Genomic DNA, 27,691 nt, shown 5'->3' with positions numbered 1-27,691 from the left:
TTATCGGCGACGTGTCGCCGCTATTACCTTTACCGACGACTTTGATATTCTTTACTAGCAACTTTTGACGCCATTATTACACTTTTTTCTTGAAGTGGTCTCAAAATCATAATTTTACGTTGGAATGAACTTTTTCAAGTTGTTACTATCCTCTCCGTTTTGTAAAATCATGTTATCCATAAACCGTAAAGGAAAACGAAGTATGTATATTGAATTCATATTCACTTAGGGTCTGTTTGATATTGATAGTAAACCAGTCAGAATAAAGGGCTCGGTCCTCAATCAGAAGTTAGTTTGTTTGATTTGGGTTGTTCATCTTCAGACTCGGTATAAAGAAGGGACTCGATAGAAATTTGATGATTCGGTCCTCATCTCAAAACCTCCTGATTGAGTTTTGGCCTTAAATCGGCCCCAAATGATACGCTTTGCTCTCGTCTCTTTCAATTGATCGCATTGCATCTTCAATCGATTATGCAGTTCTTCGTCCCCATTTTTCTCCACAAGAAATCGATAATCTTTTTCCTCCTTTCTCCTACATCTACCCTATCTCCTTTCAAATACTCTTATCTCTCTATCTGGGTGGGGATGCGTTTGAATCGTTATGTGCTCTACATCAAGTAACTGAAGCATCCGAATAGTTGAGCAAAACTACATCAACCAAACAAATATAAAAGAAAAATAGGAGTGGGGAGAATTTTCTTAACAAAAATGCGTTTGATTTTAAATTTGCAATATAATATTAAAAGTCTACTCAACTTTGATTCTGAGAATGCTTTAGCAAAAATTTTGAAGTTTTAGCTTTCATATAATGTAGCATTCTTTTTTTCATGTCATGTTAAGCGTGTGCCATGTAGCTTGCTACTCCCATGAGAATGTATGTGTAATGCTTATTGATATAATGTACAAATTTTCAATGCTTATTAAGATAATGTATAAATTTTCAGGACATGGGTTTTCTTGAAAATGATTTGTAGATGCCTGAAAGTGCTTGCATTTGATCCCACATTTGATCTCGGGTCAACATATTAGTTGCTGATACGATGATTTGAGTATGTATATCAACTAGATATTGTAGTTAAACATGGATATATTACGGTAAGATTAGTATAAAAAGATTGTTTTTTTTCTAAAGTTTCTTGATGTTTGAGTTCATTGACGTGTCTAGTATTTTTTTTTAAAGTTTCTTGATTGCATTTTTTATAAGTTTCGGTTAGAAGTTAACTTAGTGAGCTTCTATCTCAGTCAACTATAATTCAGTTAGTAAATATGACCCCTTAGATTTATAATATATATGTTAATTTGTCCCATTATCGAAGATATCTATCTATTAAATATTTATGCAAACCCCTCCATGAGCAAGAACAAACATAAACGTCATCGTAATACACTCTTTGATGGATGTATTTCATTAAAAAAGCAACAAATCAAGAATAATACACTTAAATAATAGAAAAAAGTTCGAAATTTTTAACTGAATACATAGTGACAAGAAATGTGACAAAGTAAATTAACTGTAGTCTATATTGAATGCCATACCCGGAAAATCACGTGTACGAGATCAAACTCGTAGCACACTCTTTGATGGATATCTGTTTTTCACTGATAAATCTTACGCATGAGATTAAATCAACATGCAAACATATATCGGCCAAGATATTTTTAGGTATTATTTTGGTTTAGTATAAAATCAGGACTATGACTAGTTACTTTTGGTGCACACTTTACGAACTTCACCTTGAGAACCTGTAAGGACCCCAATCCTGCCCATGCTAACCATAGAGACACCAAAGTCCTTGAAGAATGTGGAACCCTCGCTAGTAGCTTGAATCATGTAAGCTCTAGTCTCAGGGTCATCGAGTAAGGCTGCATCTGATTGAAGAAGCCCCCTCCTCTTTGTGACTAATTTGAAATAGGAGTCATCGAATGTCTTGAAGCTTCCTGGGTCTAACTCAGCAAAAGTGGTTAGATCGTTTGGTTTGCACTTTAACTTTAATCTTGCAATGTAGTTAGGGTCCATGGTGGGGTCTGTATCCCCTTTACCGGTGAAGTTGTAGAGGCGGCTATCAAATGACGAACAATGAGATATCCCTATGGTGTGCCCTCCTATAAATAATCAATAATCCACATGCATAAGGATTATTAAATAATGCGTTTCAACTGGATTCGATTTTGACTTTTAAAATACATAGGTGACATTGTCGTGATAGAGAGTTGTTGAAAGAAATTTTCACGTACGGAATTCAGTAGAATGTACCTGAGAGAACAACAAGGTCTTTTGTGTTTAGGCCCCTTAATGCCCACGATTGTTTCAAAACACTGATGTTTGAGGTAAATGATGGCAAGCCTGTCACTGGGGTTATGGGATCAATGAATAAAGACACATTTCCATCTCTTCGGCCTGTTTCAACCTCCCAATATGGTCCCTTAGTCTGTCAACAAGTGAATAAACAAAAAGGAGACACAATTGGTTATCGTGCAACTTGAAATGAAAAGTCATTTCCGAAAATAAGATTTGAGAGAAGAATAATATATACCGCCACTGTAACGTCTCTGGCAACTAAGGCTACAATGTCAGCACATGAAACCACATCTGGGCAGGCCTTTTCTAACGCCAGCTTCACCCTATCGATAATGTTGAACCCTCTTAGGCTTAGATTTGGTGGTGAAAATTTCTCGGATTGATTCGTTGGAGAATCGAGTAGGACAGATCCATCACAACCCTATGAACAAGAGAGGCATACAAGTATATTAGTAGTTTAATTAAGAAAGTAAATTACGATGCAAAAAGAAAGGTATTAACATCTTGTGCTAGAGTATGCTATTACGAACCCTAATGAAGCAATCGTGGAAGTGCATTCTCAAAAGAGGGCCAGATAGAGATGGTGCTACAGCCATAACATCGCTGATAACCTTAGATACTATCACCTCGGCTTGAGGGCATGATTTCTTATAGAACCCTACTTTCAACCCTTGGCCTTCTGCATGTAAAGAAAACAGTGCTAGGACCATTAATTGAAGCATGAAAATCCCGAATAAGTTCTTTACACCAGCCATTTCTAATAGGAAAGACTTTAACAAGTTAAACTTCTTTGTGGGATATGTGGAATGTAAACGATATCATGCTACATTTTATAGTTTGTTAGGGAAGCCCAATAATTTGAACACGATATAAATATCGCTGTCACCACATGGCATGCATTTATATATTATTGAAAATTAATAAAAAAAAAATGGTTGACTTTGATAAATTAACACGATGAGGCCGTTTAAAAAATCATGATAGGAAAACTGTCATGTTAACAATGGTACTATTTTCTAGGGTCCCAATATTTCTTATTATATCTAGCAAACATGTACTATATAGATGACAAGGTTAGCCATCGTCTAACTGTTTAGAACAAATCATGTTAAAGTAAGAGAATCGAAGGGAAAAAAATATTTGACATTAGCAGGAACATGCATTCCTCAATCATTAACCTAATGCATGACCACCACAATATCCCAACTAGTTCTAAAGAATTGGAAAAGAAGTTGTACATAGAAGAATATATAAAATAAACGAAAGTAAGTGTCAAGCCAATCAACGGATTCGTCAAATCAGATGGCTTCATAAAAAAACAGGGTTTGATAAATCTTCAAATTAAGTATTCATAAATATTTGATTAACAAGTAGCGACCATACATATTCTTTTTCCCTATATTCTATATACCATAAGAATAATAGGCATTAGCGGCGATCCTTTTAGCCGCGGCAGCCACCATTAGCGGCGACATGTAATTTTCGCATTATGTATCGCCGTTAAAGGTGAATATCGCCGCTAAAAGCGTCCCTGGTACTGCCTATCGATCTGATCCGCGTCAAAATTGGAGTTGAAAACTTATCCGTTGATTTTGTCTCTAATCAAAGGATTGAAAATAGATAACGTGCATACCAATAGTGGCGACGGGATCGTTGCTAATACTCGAAAATTTTGACTGCCAAAGTTTCCCCACAAAGGTGTCGCCGATAATACTAAAAAAATTTGTCCATAAAAACTACCCCCAAAGGAGTCACTACAAGAAAAAAGGGTATTACCGGCGACAAAAATCGCCGCTATTGCTCATGAAAGTCGCCGCTAATACCTTTGTCGGCGACACGTCGCCGCTATTGAGTCGCCGCTACTGCTTTGTCGCTATTGCTCAAAAAGTCGCCGCTAATGCTCACTGTCGCCGCTAATGATAATGTCGCCGCAAATGATACGCGTCGCTGCTAATGATAATGTCGCCGCTAATAGTGTAGCCACTATTGGCTTTTTTAATTTTATTTTTTTAAAGCAGCCATTTCCGGTTGTCAAAAAACCGATACATAATAACGTTAAATGCAGAAAAACCGATACGTTAAATGCAGAAAAACGATTACATGACATCCAAGTTTTATAATACCATACATACACCAAAATAAACAACAAAATTCTTATAAATTTTTGTCGTACTACAATCTCTAATAAAAGATAAAACTAACACGACGTGTCGTCATCACCGCCACCCTCGTTCCCTCTTATAAGTTCCATAGTATTCTCCGAATTGTTGGACATTGGTAGAAGATTCTCGAACTACATAGTAAATAACAACATATAAACTTGTAATTTAACATATTAACTTAAACCAACCTAAAAACTACCAAATGATAAGAAAACTATCGATTACCAATTTATCTATATATCAACAAGCTATCAAATTAACAAACCAACTAACTAGATTAACCTTCTAAATTAAACCAACAATCAAACTAACAAACTAACAAACTAATAATTACCAATTTATTTACAAATACACATTACATAGGAACTATGATAGTAATTTACTTTAAATAACATTTTCAATAATAACATCCTACTTGTTTTTTGTTTTTTTTTTCCATTATAACATTTTAGTTTACACATTGTATACAAATACACTCCAAATTGCATACAAATACACACATACATACATTATACACATACAAATACTTTTTTTACACATAAAACAACCATCAACACACTCCAAATTGCATACAAATACACAACAACCATCAACACACTCCAAATTGTTTATAAATACATACATACATACATACATACATACATTATACACATATATACATACTTTTTATACACATAAAACAACATAAACACAATCCAAATTGCATACAAATGCATACATACATACATTATACACATATATACGTACATTTTATACATTCACATAGATGAAATGCACATAATTTTCACACACATATATGAAATACACATACATATAACATATTTCACACACATATATGAAATACACATATATATACACAAAACACACACATAAATGCACACATATATAACAAATTACAAAAAATGCACCTGTGGTTCCCAAAATTTTGCTCTCTTTCAATTGGTGGTGGTAGTCTTCGATGTTGCGACAGTGCTTGGTGGTGGTGGTGGTGTAACATAATACAATAAAAACCAACAAAAAAAACAATTAGGTTTGGAATTCTTGTCAGAAGAGAAAAGAAACAATTTTGTGCAACTAATCACAAATACAAGTAGAAATCGACATTAAAAGAGAAGGAAAAGAAGAAAAGAGGAACAAAAACACAAAACACAGAGGAAATCGACAGCAACAGTGTCGGAATTAATGTCACATTTAAATCATCGGAGATGTGGAAGTGGGGAGTTTCCGGTGGTCTATAGGCGTCGTCGGTATGTCTTCTAGCATTTAGGAAACTCGATTGAAAAAAAATCTTCAAAGAGAATGGATAAAAGCACAGACAAATGAAAGCTATGAAAGCAGAAAGGGGTTGTTATTTGCGTCGACTTTTTGCGGCGACATCAATCGCGGCGATAATTAGCCTTTAGCGGCGACAAAAGCCAATAGCGGCAACAACTAATGAGGGAACTTATGCCGCGTCTTTTTTTCGAGCTTTAGCGGCGACTATTTTCGACCTTTAGCGGCGACAAATTGTCGCCGGTATTGCTTTTGTGCGAAAACGAGGCCCCAACCGTTGGATTATATACTCGATCGGATGGCTAAGGTTTACCAGAAGAGGATAACGCGGATTCGGGCAACAAGGCATTAGCGACGACAAAATTAGCGGCGACACAATACAATGTCGCCGCTAAAAGCCTTTGTCGCCGCTAATTGTGTCGCTGCTAATGCATTGATTTCTTGTAGTGAGTCGCCGCTAACGCTCGATGTGTCCTCACTAAAAGTCTTCAACGCTAATTCTCTTCATAGATATAACCTCCTTCATGATCATTCTTCCCTCTTCTGTGGAAGCTTTTCACTTCACCAGTCTGGCAACAACTCCTTTTATGTTTTTCTTATTCTTTATCTTATCCCTATGTGACATACTCGTTGGTTGTGTCGGGTTGTTTCAGTCATTTGTCGTATTTGTTGAAGATATGTTGGAATTTGTTGTTATTTGCCAGAAATTGGCCGGAAAATTGGTCATATTGTCGGAATACCACCAACAGTCCACCACCACTCTTCTACTCCGGATTACAAACAAACACATGTTCTATATATATATATATATATATATATATATATATATATATATATATATATATATATATATATATATATATATATATATATATATATATATTCGTAAATGTATTACGTATGTGTTTATGTGTTAGTATGAGTATCATGTATGTATATGTGTTTTCGGTATGTCTATTATTTATGTATTTTTGTATGTATCTGTGCGTTTTTTGTTATATGTTTCTATAACGTTTTTATATTTTTAGAAGCATTTTTTATAATTTTATAAAATTTGTTTGTATATGGAAAGCACTTTTTCAAAAAAAAAAAAAACAATAAAATAAATAATAAAATAATGAAAACCACAATTGCCGGCGACCCTTTTTGTGGCGAAAGATAGCATTAGGGGCGACAGAGGATTAATTGCGACGATAAACATTAGCGATGACAAATCAAATCATTAGCGATGAGCCAACAGTGGCAACGTATTAACGGCGACATTCAGGACCTTTAGCGGCCACCCCCATCAACATTAATGGTCATTATTCTTGTAGTGATACTTCAGTTTCTAATCTTATTATTTCGCTCGATCAGATGGATGAGATTTACTAGACGCTACTAACACGGATTGAGTCATTTAACATTAACACTGACGATAACAATGGTGGCATCACTACTGGCGACAACTAATGTTGTCGCCGACAATAGTCGTTGTCGCCGGTAATGTCATGTTTTTTTTTTTTTTTTTTTTTTTTTTTTGTAATTGTCGCGGATCTACGAACAAACTTAACGAATACATTCATTAGTTTTACTTGAAAACTTTCTAGAAATAATTGGATTAAAGTTTTAAAATAATATAACAAGCGTCACACTACACTAAATTCTAATTTTAAAAATAAAATATCAACTAGATTATGACTTGCGTTAAACACAGGGAACGTATATAAAAAAACATACAAATGTCCATAGAACTTTTAAAATGAATTTGTAACGCCCGATTGATATAAGATCTTTTTGATTTCAATGCCCTAATTCCCGTGGTTTTACACCTTATTTAAAGGATCATTGGCCTCCCCAGCCTCCCCTCTATAGCCTCTTGACATTCTAAAACCCTAATTTGTGTGTGTGTATGCTTCATTAGTGTGTTTAAGCTTTGAAGAAGGGTTTTGGTGAAAAAGCTTGGGGAACAAGTGATTAGAATCAAGGAACTCGTGGGAATCAGATATCTACTTCAGTGGGCACCCTTTGGAAGGTATTAAGCCGTCATCTTGACCACATTCCATTCTAGACCTCTTTTGGGTGGATTTTTAGGGCTTTTCTAGCATATTAGGAAGCTTTTCTTATGTTTGAGCTAAGATCTAAAGTTGCAACTTCACATCTGAACTCCTTTAGGTCTCTAAGTCCATAAAGCTTCCAGCTTTTGCATGAATGAGACTCTCCTAAGGTTTAAAACTCCATTGTAAGCTTGGATTTGTCATTTATAGTCTCTAAAGCCTTGCATGCACGTAAAGTTTGCAACTTTACATGATAACCATGCATTGGGGATTTGGATCTGCAATATGGAACCATAGAATGGTTTAAAAAGCATCTGTTTGGATGAAGGACTGATGGGACTCGACGAGTTGCATGGTTAACTCGGCAAGTCTAATGAAGATTGTCGTAGAGAAAGTCGACAAGTTGCAAAAGAAAGTCGACGAGCTAGCCAGGGAGTTCACGACCACAAACATTAGGAACTCAACGAGTCACTCAGTGACTTGGCGAGTTGACGAGTTATGCAAGGAACTCGGCGAGTGACTAGTTGTATTCGACGAGTTTAGGCCAATATGGACTATTGACCTTGGTAATTGACTTTGACTTTATTTTTGAGCAAGAGTTGACTTTTGGACTTTTGGGGCATTTTGGGAATTTATTGTCGCACCCCAAAACCAAGAATGGCGGAAACGTTCTGGGGCGGAGGACGTCATGTATAATATCAATAACAATGTAAAGTAGTAAACAAGCAACAACATCATCCATTGCATTAATAAAATAATTATTATACAATTGTGTTCTGTCAAATTTTGATAAACACTAAGCATAAATCAAAATGAAAGATAAGTCTTGAATAAGCTCCATCTTCCTTTCTCCTTGCATCGGTACCTGTCTATGATGACCTGAGGATACAAGTAATTTTGAAAGCGAGTATCAGCTTTGAAGCTGGTGAGATCATGAGTATTTTAGTGTCTTAATTTGTATGTAAGAATTTGTAATGTCTATGTATTTCAAGCATTTGTAAGTGCATAAGAATTGTAAGTATTTGTAAGAATTTGTGAGTGTATATGAATTGTAAGTGTTTGAAAAACCCTGGAATCCCTATGATTCCTACTAGTATGAAGGTGTCTTTTACCAAGACCTAACTGATCTCTATGCAGTCTTCTACCAAGGCATCTAGTGTCTGTGTGTGTCTCTTGTAAGAGTGTATATTTTCCCAAGTCTGACTACTATTTATCAAAAGATAGTTTCTACATTACCGTGCGTCGTATGAAAAATTCACGAAGTGGATGTAATGGGAAAAGAAATAGTACTATGGTGTAGTGCCGAACTACAACCGTACCTATTACCTTAAATCTAGGGTAATACTTCCAAGTACTGTAGTATTTGATATATATAAATAACTACATCGATACTCAACTGCCTTATTTGAGGGATAAGGTATAATGCGATGTCTAGATCCCAGACTATACGCTCCCCTATCAAAGGGATTTTGGGACCTACCCACGACCCCTGCATGAATGCAAGCCGTGAGCATCCACATTACTAATGATCATGTATACTCGATATAACTATCACAATTGCGGTGTGATTCATCAGTATAGTTAGATCCTGAACTGGTTCCGTGCTATAGCCCCTAGTGACGTCTATTCTATGTATATGTAAGTGTACTCATGTAAGTGTAATCATGTAATTGTACTCATGTAAGTGTAATCATGTAATTGTATAGTAGTGTACTGTAATGTTCTACATGTGCTAACTAAAATGTGTGTTCTCTCTATCTAGCAAGTATAGTAATGTAATCATTCTAGTATAGCTGTATATGTTCTCGTCCTAGTATAGCTGTATATGTAATGTACTGTAAAGTTCTAGAAAGTATTGACTCATGAATGAACTGACTCATTGTATGACATCGCGTTCTAGTATCTTCCTGAACTACCCATATGGTAGCTTACTAGTAATCTAAGTGGTACGTATGGACGTGGATGTATACCCTTGCTACCCAAGGGCATAGGATGAACTGGAAGGACCTTTTATGACTATATATGTACACATGATATATAACTAATATTTAAACGACCTTCGGATGGTCATCCGAAATCCCACCAGACCACATCCAAATCGAGAAAAAGGAAATAGGGTGGATGGCCTTCCTAAGTCTTTTAAACATTTCTTATATAACTATACATATAGAGGCATGCAATTTATAATACAAAAGCATAAATAAGTTTGGTAAAACATTTGAAACATGAATATTAGTTTAAGGAAAGATCGACTTGATGTCAATCTATAAAACAATTTGAAGGCATAAGTTTGATAAAACAATATAAGTACAAGGAACATTTGTTTGATAAAAAAATATAAGTACAAGGAACATTTGTTTGATAAAACAATATAAGTACAAGGAACATTTGTTTGATAAAACAATATAAGTACAAGGAACATTTGTTTGATAAAACAATATAAGTACGAGGAACATTTGTTTGATAAAACAATATAAGTACAAGGAACATTGGTTTGAAAACACAGTTGTAAATAAGTTTGAAATATGATACACAGGGTAAGAGGTACTGTGTAATAAGTAGTTTGAAACATATAAAATGTTTATAAAAATCATTTGAAGGAAACTGTTTGGTAAAACGGCTAATGAGTAGCCAAATCTTTTGAATGCTGTATATTAATCACATGCGATTGATATAATAAGTAATGTAATCCTACTTACTAATCACATGTGATTGACATAATAAGTAGCATGATTCTACTTGTATCCCCCCATAAAACATTTAAAATAGTTTAAAACGTTAGTTAAGGGGTATGAACTCACCTGCAGTATGTGACTGGAATTGAACGGCTATTATCGTACGGAAGGATCGGACAAGTGCTTGGTGTCAAGTGAAGACTTAGACACACACAATGATCCTAATTACATATGAAAACATATGTATATAAATAATTAGTGATTATAACACTAATTATACAAGTAATAACATTTAAGCACGAGGAAAACACTTTTGGTCAAGTGCTAGGAGGCTAATGGGTTGCAACAAAGAAGTGCAATGCCCCTAATGGAAGTTTAAGGTCAAAAGACCATATTCATTGGAGTTTACGGCCCAGGGGAGTAAGCTCCTGGCCGTAAACTCTCAACCAAGTCATGAAACGGAGCTTAGAAGTACTACAACCTTAGAGGGGAATTGTTTCAAGGCTATACTAGTGTTTGGGCACCACATTGACTCCTTTGGGGAGTTTACGGCCCAAAGACCCTTTTCCCTTGGAGTTTACGGCCGTAAACTCCCTTGGGAGGGTTCTTATTGTCCTTTCAAGTCCCTAACATTTCTAGGAACAAGTCTAGGCTTCAACCATTGGCTTAAGGAAGGTTTATGGCACTAAATGGAACCATTTGATGGAGTTTACGGCCATAGAACTCTTTGGGCCATAAACTCCCTCACACATGAGGTTCTAAGAATTTTAACTAGTCCAAAACTCATCTAGGTACTTGCCCTAAAAGTCTCTTGGCCTAAGGAAGTGTCTAGGGTGTCCTTTGACCCCTTAATAGGAGTTTACGGCCCAAGAAATACCCTTGGCCGTAAACTCTTCAACACTTGAGCTTTTCATGAGTTTTCTAGGTCCTAAACACTTTAAGGTATCTGTGTAAAATGAAGACTAAGCCTTAGGAAGAGTTTGAAGGGATTTTGACCCTTAATCTTGGAGTTTACGGCCTAAGGAGCATCTTGGCCGTAAACTCCCTTCCAAAATTGATTTCTAATTGATTTTGATGGGATTAAAACAACTTTTAATCTAAGAAGATCGATTAGATCTTGAACAAGTATATGAATTTAAAACAGTAAAAACGCAATAATAAGAACAAACAGCTTGAATCAAACGTGTCGAATGATTAAATAAAATCCTTAGAAGAGCTCGATTAAGAACATCAACTGTAAAGGATTAGAAGATTACAAGAACGATTACAGAAAAATTATTAGTGCTCTTGATCAATCGCTATATCGATAATCTCTAGAATCTTAACCTAATATGCATGCAAGCATTTAACTTATATACAATACATAAAAGGCTCTCGGTTGGACAGGCCCAAACCGGAGAATACAAGGCTAATCAACGAGCCCAAAAGACGCAACATCAAAACTCTTTTCAGCCCAACAATCTCCCCCTTTGCGTCAATTTGGAGTGAGACCTTCACTTTCTACTTGGGCCGGCGGCTGAAGCTGGTACCTTCTTCTTTACGGTACTAAACAGACACTTGGTTATGGAAAGGATGGTCTGTCTAAACCGGATGTACCAATTGATCATATCATTGAAGTACTTGATATCATCAGCCGAATTGTCTTTACACTGCTTGATGATGAATAAGATGTGCTCCAAGCAAGTTGTAGTGTAAAGATGTTTGTCAGCTAAAGCGAAGAGACATTTCTGTCCTTCGGCTCTAGTGAACATCACAGAGTTTCGCCTCGAATCAATCTTGCCCATTTGCATTTGATTCAGATCACTGGCCGATCCCACAGGTTTGACTTTCGGTTTCTTCTTAAAAACTGTGGCAACCTCCTGATCCATTTGGGCCACCTCCATGATATAGCATGCCAGCATCCTTTTGACATGGTCTAAGATGGGACCATATTCAGATTCATTTGTCAGCAAGATGTTGTACAAGACTATCCAATCATGAGGGTTCAGATTGGGCAGATCCGCCAGAGAGATCATGTGAGCAGTTCTTGCAGATCCTCGGATAAGCTTGAACTTGACGTTTATGAATCTCCCCACGGCATAAGGCTTCATCACCCGAACGTTGACGATCTTCTGGGCACTCCATGTAAGGCACTGAGGGCGGGCGGCCTCCAGGTAGAAGTCAATGAGCTCCCTGTCAAGCTCATCGTTTGGATGCGGGACTTCAGAAATATTAGAGAAGGCGTGGAAGATGAACGCCTTTCGAGTTAGCGGCATATCAAACTGCGAATCAATAGTGTTGTTGCAGTCGAAAGATATCACCGGCTCGAGCCACAGTATGCTTGGAGTCTCTATGGCCTCTTTTATCAAACGATCCCTGGTCCAGGCAGGGAAGAGCAACTTTCGGCTCTCAAGGAGATCGTGGGCTTCTTTTTGCTTTCGTTCGGCTTCTTCAGCCTCACGCGCCACACGACTGGCATCGTCTTCAACATTGCGACTGTTCTTTCTTTTTAACATGTCCGCAATGGTCTCCTTGTCTTCATCTTCATCTTCATCCTCTGCTATGTGTTTACCCTTGTTCTTCACACCCGAACCCGAGGCATGACCAGTTGGGGGTGGTTCGGTTGTGTGAGTAGCTTTGGAGGACGGAGGTGGTTTCGATCCGTTCTTCTCATCTCCCCCTTGTTTCGGAATGGACACGAAACTCGGGAGGCCTTCAATATTGCTTAGAAGGTCCATGGCCGGAGAGAGTTTTTCAGCGAGGGTGCGCCTCACTGAGTAGTTTAGGATGGGGTCGTGTGCTTCCAGGATGTTTGATAATACTGCGTGGACATCCGAAACACACATCTTTATAACCTCCCTTTCGGATCGAAGAGCTTCCAATTGTTGTTCGGAGTTGGAAAGCTGCGTGCTCTTGACCTTGAGGGCAGTAGTTTTGCTCGCCAAGACGTCCATCAGAGAATTTTCAGCTGCAAGATCCTCTTGTAGCTTTGCCAGGCGGGCATCGATGGAGGCACGAAGTGCCGAGTTGTCGTCGCTAAGATTTTGTCTGAGTGTAGCGAACGAAGACAGCTCCGTCTTTACAAACTCGGCCAATTGATGAACAACTGGTTCCAGAGTTGTTTTTGTGGCTTCGGCGCTTTCCTGCAAAGACTGCAGCAGGACAGAAGCGTCATTGAATAGTTTATCGACTTTTTCGGTCGCTGCCTCACAGGCTCGGGTGGAGGCGTCTATAGCAGCAGTAGCTGAGGCCACGGAATCATGTTGAGCCCTGGAGAAGGCGTCAACGATCTTCTGAAGGGCAGCTTCAGACATAGATGACTGCTGGTTGGAAGAGGAGGCGAGAAGTTGATCAACCTTCTCGTTAAGCTCGCGAAGATGCTTCTTTGTCACTGGAGCATCATCCTCCTCATCACTCTGAACTTGAAACGGACTATAGTAGACCGAATCGAAGTTCATGTGATCACCACCAAGATATTGATCACCGCCATCGGAGGCGTCTTCCGGAGATTGAGGTGGTGGTGAAGTTGGGGGTGTTATGGGTTTGGTTGGTTCGGGTTGAGTGGGTGGGGGGTTAGTTTCGGGTTGTGGTGGTGTATGAGTTTCGGTTTGTGGAGGTTGGGTTACTGGAGGGGTTTCGGTAACAGGTGGTGTTTCGGTTGATGTGGTGAATATGGGTGGAGGGATAGGAATGGAGTTTGGGGGAATAGTGGGGTTTATGGTGGGAATGGAAATAGGTATTGTGGGTGGAGGAGAAGGAACTGGGGATTGATGAAGTTCCATGTCCGGGGTTGGGGACCGAGGGGGTGTGTTGCCTCGTTGAGGAGATTCGTCTCCTTGGGATCCCTCAGAGTCCGAACTCCCACCTTCGGATTCGCTTGATGAGGAGGGAAGGACGAGCTTTCGCTTCCGTTGGGTCTTCCTCCTTTTCGGTTGAGGGGATGAAGCAACCTTCGGTTGTTTGCGCTTTTTGGGCGAAGGTCCTTTTGGGGCTTTGGATGGTTTCTTCCCTTTTTCTGCCTTTTTACCCCTGGCCACCGGTTTATCGACATCATTGATCGAACGCAGCATGTCCGATGTCAGTTCCCTCAGACCAGATGGCCCAGACTCCTTGATCGTTTGGATCAGTTGACTGTCAGATGGCACATTCCCATACATCGACTCCGGGATAGAGCCAATGAAAGAGAACTTTGATGCAGCGGATACGATGATCTTCGTGGTATGAAATGTACCAATAGAAGACATCGATGCACCATCTTCTGTTGGTACGTTGAACTTGTCCATGGCCCATCTTGTGATCAAGATCCAGAACCGGGCGAATGACACCTCAGAGTGTCGAGAAGAAGAAGAGAGGCTCTGAAGCAGCTGTTGCCAGAGGACAAACCCATAGTCCAGGTTGATCCCATTGTACACTCCGTACATTACAGAAAGGAACAGACGACTTGCCCCGTCAGATCCGGAGCTCCTCTCTGACAATCCCTTGAAGAGAACTGTAAATAACCCATTCCACTGGGGCGGTAGGCAGGACTTCTTGAACCTGGAGACGGAGGTGAGAACCTCTGTGTAGCCCATGTTATAAAACATGCTGTAGAACATCCCCACCGGAATCGTATCCGGGTGAACCCGTGAAGAGTCAGCAGCAAACCCTAACAGCGTGCAGAAACGGGAACGAGAAATTGAAGTCTTGTGGTCACCAACTTCAAAGAATACCCGGTCGACGGCCCTGTCGTAGTAAGCCGTTGCATAGACCTGAGAGAGGGTAACCATCGGCACCGTTTCAATTCTGGACAGTGCAGGAGCCAGCTGGGAATACTTGAGGCATTCGATGGTCGGCGACATGTAGGGATCATACGCCAGTGGGTTTAGATCAATGACTAAGCTTTGCTGGGGTCGGATGGGCAGAATCTGAGAAGTTGCATGAACAGATGAAGATTCAGCCATTGTTGCAGGTTTGGAGAACGGGAGAGTATTTGGGAGTAATTTTGCTTTGGGAAATATGGGGGCAGTAAAGAGGTAAAAGGTGGTGTTGATGGCTTTTTATAGTTGGTGAAGAGAGAGAAAAATCGTTTCAAATCTCTTATGGAAATATGGAAGGGTTTTTGAGTGACTGATTGGTGACAGTTGGGACGTGCGATGATCACGTAGGAGAGAGAGTGTCAGATTCCTAGGATTACGCCGCCCAATAAGCGCCGGTTCAGAGAAAGAAGTCGTTTCCATTTTCACACGCGCCTGTAACTTCAAAGATATGACGCTTCAACATTGCACACGCGTCCTCAAGTGTCAGAAAAAGCGCGGCCGTTTCAAATTCACGCGCCCTCCTTTTTACCGTCGTTTGAATTTCTATCCATTTAACTCCCGCCGAGTCAGCAACTTTTTGTCTTTTCCCCTTTTTAATCAGCTGTATTCAATTTAGGACCCACGTGGCTGATTTTTGGCCTCAACTTCATTAGTAACACTTCGGTAATAATCCAGCCTGTAAAGTAATTAGTAACGGAATTTTTGAAAATCTAGGATTTTCGTGCAAAGAGTGTAAAAGAAAAAGAAATAAAGCAACTCTTTTTAGGATAATCTGTGATGTCCATAAGGACACGAAACTGATGATCCCGGGCACGAATCTCTTCCTTCAAGGTTAAGAAGAACCTCAAAGTGTTAATGTGGAATCCCGTTGAATTACGATCAAACATTTATTAAGAAATGTTGAAAGACTTCTTTTAATTAGGCTAAGTAATGGTGGGTTCGCTTTGATTCAACAATTCAATTCTTGATATAAGAACGAATGTGAACAAAGTACTTGTGAGACCGGTGTAGTCTGTTGAACAAGTAGGTTGGAGTTGATTTTGAAGTGGCTTGGATTAATATGAAATCTCAGATAAAAAAAATTTAAAACTAGATCCCTTGGGAAGAAATGTTATGATGTGTAACAATTTCATTGGAATCATGCAAAGAAAAAAAATGAGACTCCATGAAGGTACGTTCGTCAATTTATTGGTGAAAACTTGATCAAATTAATTTGTCACCGTCAATTCTTTGGTGTTGAATTTTGGGTTTCACTTAGCTCGTAGTGGCACGAAACTAAGATCATAAACGCAGATGTTGTGTAACCATAAACCTCAGTGGTAGTGTCTGAGAGTCTCAAGGGTTACAGTGAGGAAACGAATGTAATGGAGAAGTGTTATAGGGATGGTGTAAGGAAACATAGTACCTCTGCTGCGAAAATAAGGGCCAAGCAGGAGACTCTTAACTCATGTGAGAAAAGAGTGAGGTAGCTCACGATTAGAATAAATATGTTAGCCTTATTGGGAAGACAAGGTTTGTGTTTACCATGTCATGAAGGCTATTATTCAAAATCTTTTGAGGCTTGGGACACATACAGCAGCATGCTTCTAGGGACACTTAAGTAAGAGATCAAATATATTCCCATAAACGAATAAGCACACGAAAGAAGAAAAAAATATTTTTGGATTTGTGATTTATAATAAAAATAAAAGAGTGAAAAGAAAAAAAAATACGATAAAAAAAAACTTTGGTAAAAATGAAGAATAACCGAACCCGAACGTTCGGTTGGAGTTGGTTCTAGAAAATTTTGGAAAACCGAACCCGAACGTTCGGTTGGTTTCGGTTGCACAAAATTTTGAAAAACCGAACCCGAACCTTCGGTTGGTTTTGGTTCGGCAAAATTTTGAAAAACCGAACCCGAACCTTCGGATGGTTTCGGTTCCACAAAATTTTGAAAAACCGAACCCGAACCTTCGGATGGTTTCGGTTCCACAAAATTTTGAAAAACCGAACCCGAACCTTCGGATGGTTTCGGTTTTGGAAAATTTTGAGACACAAAGGATTTAAGATATACAAGATATAAATACTTTTAACACAAAGGAAAACAAGATTGTACAGGAAATATACAACATAGAAAAACTACCTTTGAAGTGATGAGCGAGTCAGATGGTTGAACCGAACCCGAACGTTCGGTTGGTTTCGCTTCTTACAGATGAGTTAGAGAGGTAGTGTGAGGTACTGACTCTGATTCCATCATACCTAGCCCTTGCAATATTTTATTGAATGATGCTTCAGGAAGAGCTTTGGTAAAGACATCAGCCAGTTGATCAGTGGTTCTTACAAAGTGAACTTCGACATTTCCATCTTCCACATGATCTTTGATGAAGTGATACCTCAGTGCTATGTGTTTGGTTTTAGAGTGTTGCACTGGGTTATGACAGATCCTAATTGCACTTTCAGAGTCACAATATAGTGGGATCTTCTTCATATTGAGTCCATAGTCTCGGAGTTGACTCTGGATCCAAATCACTTGTGATGTGCAGGATGTCGCGGCAATGTATTCCGCTTCGGCAGTAGACAGCGACACACATGTTTGTTTCTTGGATTGCCAGCTGACCAATTTCCCATCAAGAAATTGACAGCCACCGGTTGTGCTTTTACGGTCGAGTCCACATCCTCCAAGGTCAGCATCAGAATAGGCTTGAACGAAGAAGCCTGAGTTGGATGGATACCACAGACCTAAGGAGGTGGTTCGCTTGAGATAGCGTAGGATGTTCTTTACTGCCAGCATGTGAGGTTCACGTGGGTTAGCCTGAAATCGGGCACAATAACATACAGAAAACATGATATCAGGCCTGCTAGCAGTTAGATACATCAGTGAGCCTATCATTTGACGATAGAGCGTGATGTCGACAGACGGTTTGTCTAGAGAAGGGGTAAGCTTGGTGCCGAATGTCATTGGGACTTTGACTTTTGAGTCTCCCATCATGCCAAACTTCGCTAGGAGAGTCTTTGTGTAAGCTTCCTGATTAATAAAGATGCCTTCGGATCCTTGTCTTATGTTTAAACCAAGAAAAAAGTTAATAGGACCCATTGAGCTCATTTCAAACTTAGTTTCCATCAACTTTCTGAATTCAGCCGTTAAGCTGGGATTCGTGGAGCCAAAGATGATGTCATCAACGTAAATTTGAACTATCATAAGGTGGTTACCTTCCTTTTTGCGAAAGAAGGTTGGGTCAACCGAACCTTGTTTAAATTTGGACATCTTTAAGAATTTAGAAAGCGTTTCATACCAGGCTCTCGGAGCTTGTTTGAGACCGTACACAACTTTATCCAGAATATAGCAATGATTTGGATGCTTTTCGTTCACGAACCCAGGAGGTTGCTCCACATACACAGTTTCTTCGAGTTCTCCATTGAGAAATGCACACTTGACGTCCATTTGGAAAACCTCAAAGTTTTTGTGAGCAGCATAGGCCAGAAATATTCTAACAGATTCTAGTCTAGCTACTGGAGCGAACGTTTCTTCGTAATCTATTCCTTCCTCCTGACAGTATCCCTTGACTACCAAACGAGCCTTGTTCCTAATGACATTACCTTCCTTGTCCATTTTGTTTCTAAAAACCCATTTAAGACCAACAACCGAAGCATCTGGAGGAGTTGGAATGAGGCGCCAGACTTTGTTCCTTTCAAACTCGTTCAGTTCGTCTTGCATTGCTTGAACCCAATCAGAGTGATCGAGGGCAGTGTTCACTGTCTTCGGTTCAACTTTTGATACGAATGAGTTAAACATACAAAACTCTACCTTTGAGAATAAAGATGTCTGTTTTGCCTTTAGTTGAGATCGGGTCAAGACCTTATCAGATACATCACCAACTACTTGAGAGATAGGATGATCTCTGGTCCATTTGGTAAGAGGAGGGTAATTCGGGTCGAAGGTTGGATCTAGTTCAGCATTGATCATCTCTTCGGGCTCAGATTGGCTATCGTCATCAAGCGTCATATCATCATGCTCCCCCTCAAATAATGAGTCTTGAGAAACATGAGGCTCAGGATTTTGTTGTGGTGCTGGATTTTCAGACGTTGAAGCACCTTCGTATGGAGGGGCATCTTCGGTTGGAGAGGCACCTTCGGTTGGTGAAGGACCTTCGGTTGAAGTAGTAGAGCCTGGCTCCCCCTGGACTTGTGAGTTTGGCTCCCCCTCGACATGAGAACTTGGCTCCCCTTCGACAGGAGCAGTGTTGGTTGGAGATTCATCAGTGAGCGATTCTCCTTCATGCATTCTTTTCGCAGCATCTTCGACAATTTGTTTCATATGATCAATTTTGTTGTCAGCTGCACCTGCTTCTGAGAGAAAAGCTTTTTCCGGTTCATCAAAGAGTTCCAGAAATTTCTCGTACAAATTGGCGATTGAGACTGTGACTTGGCCAGTTTGAGGAAATATTTCCCCGGCAGTGTCATCTATGGCCTGTAGCTTCTTGACGTAGTTATCGTCGAAGGTCACATAGTATGTCTCTTCAATCCTTCTTTATCGTTTGTTTAGGACCCTGTACGCCTTGGATGTGAGTGAGTAACCCAGAAAGATTCCCTCGTCAGCTTTGACATCAAACTTGTTGCGGTGTTCTTTAGAGTTAAAGATGAAACACCTTGAGCCAAACACATGGAAAAATTTCACGTTGGGTTTTCTGGTATTTATTATCTCATATGGTGTGAGCTTGAATCGTTTGTTGAGATAGGACCTGTTCTGTGTATAACAAGCAGCAGAAATAGTATCAGCCCAAAAATAAAGAGGTAATGAAGCGAAACTTAACATAGTTCGGGCAGCTTCACACAAGGATCGGTTTCGTCTTTCGACTATTCCGTTCTGTTGTGGTGTGTAAGGAGCTGAGAAATTATGACTAATTCCCTTTTCTGCAAGATACTCTTCAAACTCCTTGTTCTTGAATTCGAGACCATTGTCGCTTCTGATGTTTCGAACGACCTTCTTGAGTTGGACTTCAATCTGCTTGATAAACACTTTCAGCTTTTGAGTCGCTTCAGATTTGAGTTTAAGAAAGAACACCCATGTAAATCGAGAGAGATCATCAACGATGACAAGAATATATTTGCTACCACCGATGCTTTCGATAGATGAAGGACCACACAAATCGATATGAAGTAATTCGAGTGGTTCAACAACTTTTGTGTTAATTACGGATGGGTGACTTTGACGACTCTGCTTTCCCATTTCGCATGCAGCACATAGATGCTCTCTGTCAAACTTTAGCAATGGAAGGCCCCTAACATGACCTCCAGTGACAAGTCGGTTGATGTCTTTGAAATTGAGATGAGAGAGTCTTCGGTGCCACAACCAGCTTTCGTCGGATTGAGCTTTTGATAGCAGACATATGGCTGGGTTTCCTTTGATGGGTTTCATGTTCAGAGGAAACATTTCACCCTTTCGCTCTGACTTCAGAATGACTTTCTTTGTCTTTTTCTCTATGATTTCAGAACCTTCATCATCGAATGAAACTTTGAGACCTGTACCTCCAACAAGCTGAGATACACTGATGAGATTGTGTTGAAGTCCTTCCACATACGCCACTTTCCTTATTGTAAAGTCACCATTCGTTATCATCCCGTATCCCTTTATGGTGCCGAAGGAGTTATTTCCAAACTTAACTTTGCCACCATTAGCAAGAGATCTGTATTCCCTGAGCTCCTCTTTCCTCCCTGTCATGTGACGTGAGCAGCCACTGTCGATGTACCATTCTTCGTCGAACTGCTCGTCACTCATAACTTGCAAAAGTTAAGCAGATTTAGGAACCCAAAGTTTCTTGGGTCCATGTGAGCTTCTCATGGGAACAGGAATAGTAAGAGAGATGTCAACTAGATATGTTCGTTTTATTAGAGTTGTTTCATCTTTCTTTTTAATGGTAAAGACTTTTATTTTATTGACATTAGGGATGTTCGTTTTGGACTCAGGTTTGGATTCATCGACCTTCTGCTTTCCCTTCTGTTCAGCAGATGGATGAGGTTTTTGAGAACCAACGGAATTAGCATTAGAGCAAGATGGAGATGAATGATTGGAAGTAGAAGAACGAGAAGAATTAGGAAGAGAGGATTTGGATTTGGATGGAGATGTCTTCCTTGCTGATGACTCTAGGTGACCCTTTTGCTTTTGATCGTTGGTGGGGTTAACCTTCGAGTCTTGTTCCTTTTTGATTTCGGAGCCGAACCTCTGTGTTCGGTTGGAGTTGTTCTTGGAACCGAACCTTTGGTTTCGGTCGAAGTCCTTTTCAGAACCGAACCTTGGCTTTCGGTTGGTGTTTTCTTGTGAACCGAACCTTGACTTTCGGTTGGTATTTTCTTGCGAACCGAACCTTGGCTTTCGGTTGGTATTTTCTTGCGAACCGAACCTTGGCTTTCGGTTGGTATTTTCTTGCGAACCGAACCTTGGCTTTCGGTTGGAGGAACTTTCAGGCTTTCGTACAGGATTGTTTTCATACTTCAGATTTTTGTCCTTGTGTGTATAGTATGCGTTCTGGGAGTGCCAGAATTGTTTCCTTTCAGAAAGATTTTTCCTGTATCTTTGGTTCCTCTCTATCTTCTTATCCCTCATCTGCTTAGGTTGATGATGAACGTTCGCTCTTGTTTTTGCTGTCACTTTGACTGGTTCCTTTTGAACTTCAGGAGTTTTTCTTTGAGCGAAGGGAACAGATGGAATATCTGAAGAAGATTCAGTTTTCCCTGAGGAAGTGGAAGGAGTATCTGATGAAGTTTCGCTTCGAGCTGTAGGTGTTGAAGGAATGTCTTCTTTTGCTAAACGATCATCCTCTTGAGGAATTTCTTTCGTACCACTGGTGCTTGGTTCACTGAAATTATCGGGCTTGTTCAAGGGTTCAGGTATATATCTCCCTTTTCTCATCCAAGAGGTTCTTTCAGATAGGCCGACGGTTTCGTTTCCATTATCAATAGGAGCTTCCCAGAAATACTCATCACAGCCATCAGCATTGTCTTCGTTAACAATAGCTGTGAGTTCAGCTATTTGATGTTCGGTTACTCCAGTCACCTTGTATACTTGATTTGGAGTGGTCCTGACCTTCTGATACACAACAGCCTTTTCTACTAATTTCGGGGACTTTTGTTGGGACAATCTAGCGAATTCCACAGAGTTTTCAGAAATAAGATTTTTGTGGTTTTCAGTTTCGCTTCTAACAAATTCTGAGCAGTCAACCGTATCCTCCACAGAAATTTCACTCATGTTTTCGTCCTCGTTAAGCTCAGATGCATTTTCAACATCGATTTTGTTTTCTGAGCTTACGTTGGCGTTTAGAGAGTCAAATTTTTGCATGGTTTCGGTTCTCAGTTTAAGTCGGTCATTTTCGTCCAAAAGGTTTTTGAGCATGTCCTTGTGGTCTTTGGACTTAATGAAGGACTCAATTTTGTCCAGTCCATACATATAGGTCGGATTGACATCATCAGACGATATCACACTCTCACAATTGTAGGCTTCGGCATCGATTTCATCCTCCTTAAATTCTAGAAAGGGCAAAATCATGCGATGGATCTTTTGGCCTATCTCACAATCCAAGTGAAGTTGAGTAATATTGGAATATAAACGTTTAGCTATTAAACAAAAAACATTTCGTTGTTTTAACAATTTCAAATCTTCTCTCTGCAAATAAATGTTTTCGTCTTTAACTTTAATTAATTCCGACTCTTTTAACTCAATCCACATTCGCCGCTCCTCACTCTTCGACGCCGCCCTGCTTAATTGATCAGTCAGGTTAGAATTGGTGACTCGAGTTTGAGTTAGGCTACTATCTAAATGAGAAATTCTTGTATTAATATTTTTTAGTTCTTTCTCGTAAGAGGATGGTGGTACTTTAGATGAAATAAAAGCAGATTGTACCTTCTTTATCAGTTCATCGAGTTCATTGAACTGCTGGCTGAGTGGTTTGGCCGTAAAGCACATATCCTCCTGCACCTTCGGTCCATTGCTTCCTCCATCGGTGTTGTATCCCCTCATTTGAGACACTTCAGTCACCATGAAGCATTTTCCACCACTGCTTTCCTCCTTAGCCACATATGCCTTTCCATGAGTAGGCTTCCTCACTTCTTCGTCTTCTGAGTCAGTAGACCAAACTTCAGTGCTACCGAACTCATCGTCATTGACCGAACCCTGCACAATAAGAGCATTAATAGAAGGGTTAGCGGTAGACTTCTTCTTTCTCAACTCATCCAATCTCTTCTGCAGCACAACTTCCTCATCATTTCCATTGTCCTTTTCAGCCATCTTCTTAAGAACACAGTCCTTAGCGTAGTGGTTCTTGCCACCACAATAGAAACAGCTTACTCCGGAATCGCCATCTGCTTTCGGTTCCTTTTTGGACTCCTCAGCTTTCGGTTCATTGTTCGCTTTTTCCGAGCTGTAACTCCCCTGCCAGTTTCGGTTTTTGTTGCTGGGGAATCTCTTCTTTATGAACCTCTTAGGATTGGATACCATCATGGCATAATCCTCAGTTGAGAGGTCATATTCTTCCAAGTTGAGCTCTTCATCCTCCACCACAGCTTTACTTTTAGATAGGAGGGCCAACGAACCAAGACTGGAGACAACATTCTTCTCTTGAACCACAATCTTCTCTTGGGACTTTAGAATACCCACCAGTTTCGCCAAAGAATATGATTTAAACTGTTTATGGGCTTTGACTGTGGAAACAACTGCTCTCCATTCAGATCGCAGTCCGTTCAAGAAAGTAACCTTTTGTTCGATGAGCTTCCTTTCAATGTCGTGTTTGATCATCTTGCTGAGAAGATGATTGAAGCGATCAAACGTCTGGGTCACAGTTTCTTCGGCCCCTTGCCTGAATTCACCAAATTCAGATAGAAGCAAGGTTTGGATGGAATGTTCAAGATCTTCGTCTGTGGAATATAGTTCGCGAAGTCTATCCCACACTTCCTTCGCCGTAGTGCATGAGCTGACCAGCCTGAATGTGTCGGACTGAAGGGCGAATCTGATCAACCTAAGTGCCTTAATATTGCACTGGAGTTTGTCTTTTTCATCTTGCGCGATATTCGTCACGTCCTTGAGCAGATCATTGTACTCTTTTTGCGTCTTAATGATTCTGGACGTCGTAGAATGAGAAAACGGTCCACTGATGATGGCTTCCCATATGAGATAACCATTGTCCTCCGATCCAATCACATAATCTTCGAAATGATGCGCCCATACTTCATAGTCATGGGTGTACAAGATTGGAATCTTTGTCGTCGAACCGATGCTGTTGGAAATATTAATAGGATATGATTGCGTTGCGTCCATAATGATCGTAAAAACCTGTTCAAAGATCAGACTTGTAATAAAGCAGATTAGGGCAAAATAATAAATACTAAGATACGTCAATTAAGATGACGGCTCAATAAATATCAATGATTGCGGAAAAACCCTAATGGAAATCTTTTTCACAGAAAAGATGTGTATTGATTACACAGCCTCCTGCTCTGATACCAATTGATGGGATTAAAACAACTTTTAATCTAAGAAGATCGATTAGATCTTGAACAAGTATATGAATTTAAAACAGTAAAAACGCAATAATAAGAACAAACAGCTTGAATCAAACGTGTCGAATGATTAAATAAAATCCTTAGAAGAGCTCGATTAAGAACATCAACTGTAAAGGATTAGAAGATTACAAGAACGATTACAGAAAAATTATTAGTGCTCTTGATCAATCGCTATATCGATAATCTCTAGAATCTTAACCTAATATGCATGCAAGCATTTAACTTATATACAATACATAAAAGGCTCTCGGTTGGACAGGCCCAAACCGGAGAATACAAGGCTAATCAACGAGCCCAAAAGATGCAACATCAAAACTCTTTTCAGCCCAACATATTTGTTGGCCTAAATCATGAGTTTCAGGCTTCTATGTTTTTGTTCTAAGGCTAAAGGAACATTAGGCACTCATTTGTGCCCTTTACTTGGAGTTTACGGCCCAAGAGATGGTTCCTTGGCCGTAAACTCCTCAAACTACTTGGTTTTGATTTGTTTCTAGCCTCTAATGCTCATACATAAAGTCCTTAGTTAGATGCCTAACACGGAAATGGGACTAGATGGCCTTTAGGCTTGATTTTGGAGTTTACTCCCCAAGAACGTTCTTGGGCGGTAAACTCCCGGATCTTGCATTTTAGACATGTAAACAATGTTATTTAGCATATAACAAGTATTAAAACACATCTATGAAAGTAGACTCACAATCTGGGATGAAAACCCGAAGATCCGTGAGAGAGTATTTGGCTTTTCTCTAATTGGAATTCAAATAATGAACCAATTTGGTTCAGAATTCTATTTATAGTCCAGAGATTTTTGGCAGAAAATATTTCTATTCTCGGAATGGATCCTGATGATCTAGGGTAATGGAATTACAGTGTTGCACCTAATCCTAGTGCAACCACTCTCCTAATATCTCTTTAGGTTTAAAACCCTGAAAACTGCCAAACTTATTCCATAAGTTTGAATTTTCACTATTACTGCTCTACTACTATTGGATTGATATGGTTTGAGTTGAATGGAAAATTTTGGGTTGTCACATCATCCCCCTGTTAAAGGGAATTTCTTCCCGAAATTAGAATTTAGGCAAGGAAGTGTGCACGAATGATCGAGTCGTGAGGAGGAATGTCCTAATCGATTGGTTCTAGCGTACTTAAGTGAAATCGGGCTCTCGGTTGGTATCCCAACGAACCTTCACTAACTGGCGACGGCGTTGCTTCGTCCGCTTGACCTCTCGGTCGAGGGTCACTACGGTTCTAACACGAAGGCGAGGATCCCGACGAGTGGACTTGCAAGAGTCCTAACGGAAAGGTATGGTTTCACGATCGAGATGCGAAGGGTAGAATGTACGCTAATGAGTTCGCGGAGTAGGTCTAGTTTGTGTGTCACACCCCCAAACCAGAATGGCGGAAACATTCGGGGGTGGATGACTTCACGTAGTATCACAACCATTGAATATTGTAAAGAAAGTAACACAACCATCACATATATAATGAAAACGTATGTTGTTGCGTTATACATAATGGCAAAAGAATATTACAATGAGATGATAAATGTTCCATAATAAAACATCCTTAGTGTTCCTTTCTCCAAAAGCTGGTGGTTACCTGTATTACTGATTCCCTGAGAAATACAAGTGGTTTCGAAAAATGTCAACAATTAAGTTGGTGAGTTCATAAGCGTTTTTGTATTGAAAAAGTATGTCCTTTTTGATAGTAAACCGATGCACAAGGTTCTCAGAAAATCCAATATTTTCTATAAATGATTTGAAAAGTTTCCCGTGTTGGAGTGCGTTTGTGTTTTCCATACTTGAATAATAGTGATAAAATTTGTATTAACGATAAGATGGAAAACTGAAATGCATATATGAATCTCGTAAATCTAACTTGTTTTTATACTTTTATGTGAGTTTTATAACCATGCTAATGACATTGTTGGCCTGTAACAACGTTCTTCAGGCGTTGGAACTGTTATGACATTTGTCACCCCAGGCCTGCCGGCCTATCTGTAGCTAACAGCTTAGGTGTGGGATTGTCAATCCCGTATAGATCTATACACAAGTATCACGCTCCCCCTACAAGGGATTATGGTATATAATACAAGACTTAATAATGCATACTCGAACGTACGTGAAGCTGTCTCACATTACTAGATATAAATAGATTTACGATGATAAAGACTGTACTTCCTTTGAAAGCATTTCATTTGTCGAGATGTATATGTAAAATGTATGAATCACTTGAATACTATGCTCATTATAGTTTGTCAAAAGTATGTTCCCATTTGGTAATAACAACTTGATGATATAATATCCCTTTAAAACATAAAGTTATTTTTGTATCAACACTCTATAAGAACGATATTATAAAAATGATACTTTGATTTGTAATGTACTTGTATTCCCCCCCCTAAAACGTGAAAAGAATTGAAAAGTAGGGGTATGAACTCACTCGTTTCGAAGAGAGAGGCTAGGGTTGAGCAGAACTTCGTCCGCGGATGGTTGCGTTGTCGGGCTCTTCGGGGATCTCTGCAGCGTAAATCTTTCGTCGGGGCTCGAGTGCGGAAACCGAGGTGAGGGAATGGTCTCTGGTGCTTGGAAGGGTGTGAGAGTGACTGATGAATTGTGAAAGGTGTGCAAAGACTCGAGCTCATGCCTTCTATTTATAGGGCTGGAAAACCCCGTACGCGGCGCGTAATCTTGGAGTACGCGGGGCGTAATATGGCGTCATGGCTTACGACTCGGGTCTAGCTAGCGTAGCTTGGGCGGGTCGATGGGACTACTGGGTCTAGCCGAGTGTAGCTTGGGCGGGTCGATGAGACTCGACTCTGGGTCTAGTACGCGGGGCGTACTCCCAGAGTACGTGGGGCGTAATCCCTCTTTCCGACTTCTAAATTCCGTAACTTTCGCGTACGAGCTCCGTTTTTCGTGTTCTTTATATCCACGCGTAGGTGAGA

At 39.7% G+C, this 27,691-nt stretch overlaps 1 protein-coding gene across 1 annotated transcript; it reads right to left on the bottom strand.

Moving 5' to 3' along the window:
* Positions 1 to 1,495: 1,495 nt before the first annotated feature.
* LOC145050063 (peroxidase 27-like) lies at positions 1,496 to 3,090 on the bottom strand. The gene is made up of 4 exons (XM_078998378.1): positions 2,830 to 3,090; positions 2,535 to 2,720; positions 2,255 to 2,429; positions 1,496 to 2,103 (listed from the first exon to the last, which is right to left on the bottom strand). The coding sequence occupies exons 1-4, from the start codon at positions 3,052 to 3,054 to the stop codon at positions 1,700 to 1,702; spliced, it is 990 nt and encodes a 329-aa protein (XP_078854504.1). The 5' UTR covers positions 3,055 to 3,090; the 3' UTR covers positions 1,496 to 1,699.
* Positions 3,091 to 27,691: the final 24,601 nt, after the last annotated feature.

This window comes from Lactuca serriola, chromosome 1 (assembly GCF_051521515.1).
Source record: "Lactuca serriola cultivar US96UC23 chromosome 1, Lser_US96UC23_V15, whole genome shotgun sequence".
Taxonomy (NCBI): domain Eukaryota; kingdom Viridiplantae; phylum Streptophyta; class Magnoliopsida; order Asterales; family Asteraceae; genus Lactuca; species Lactuca serriola.
This window is presented reverse-complemented; position numbering and strand designations above follow the sequence as displayed.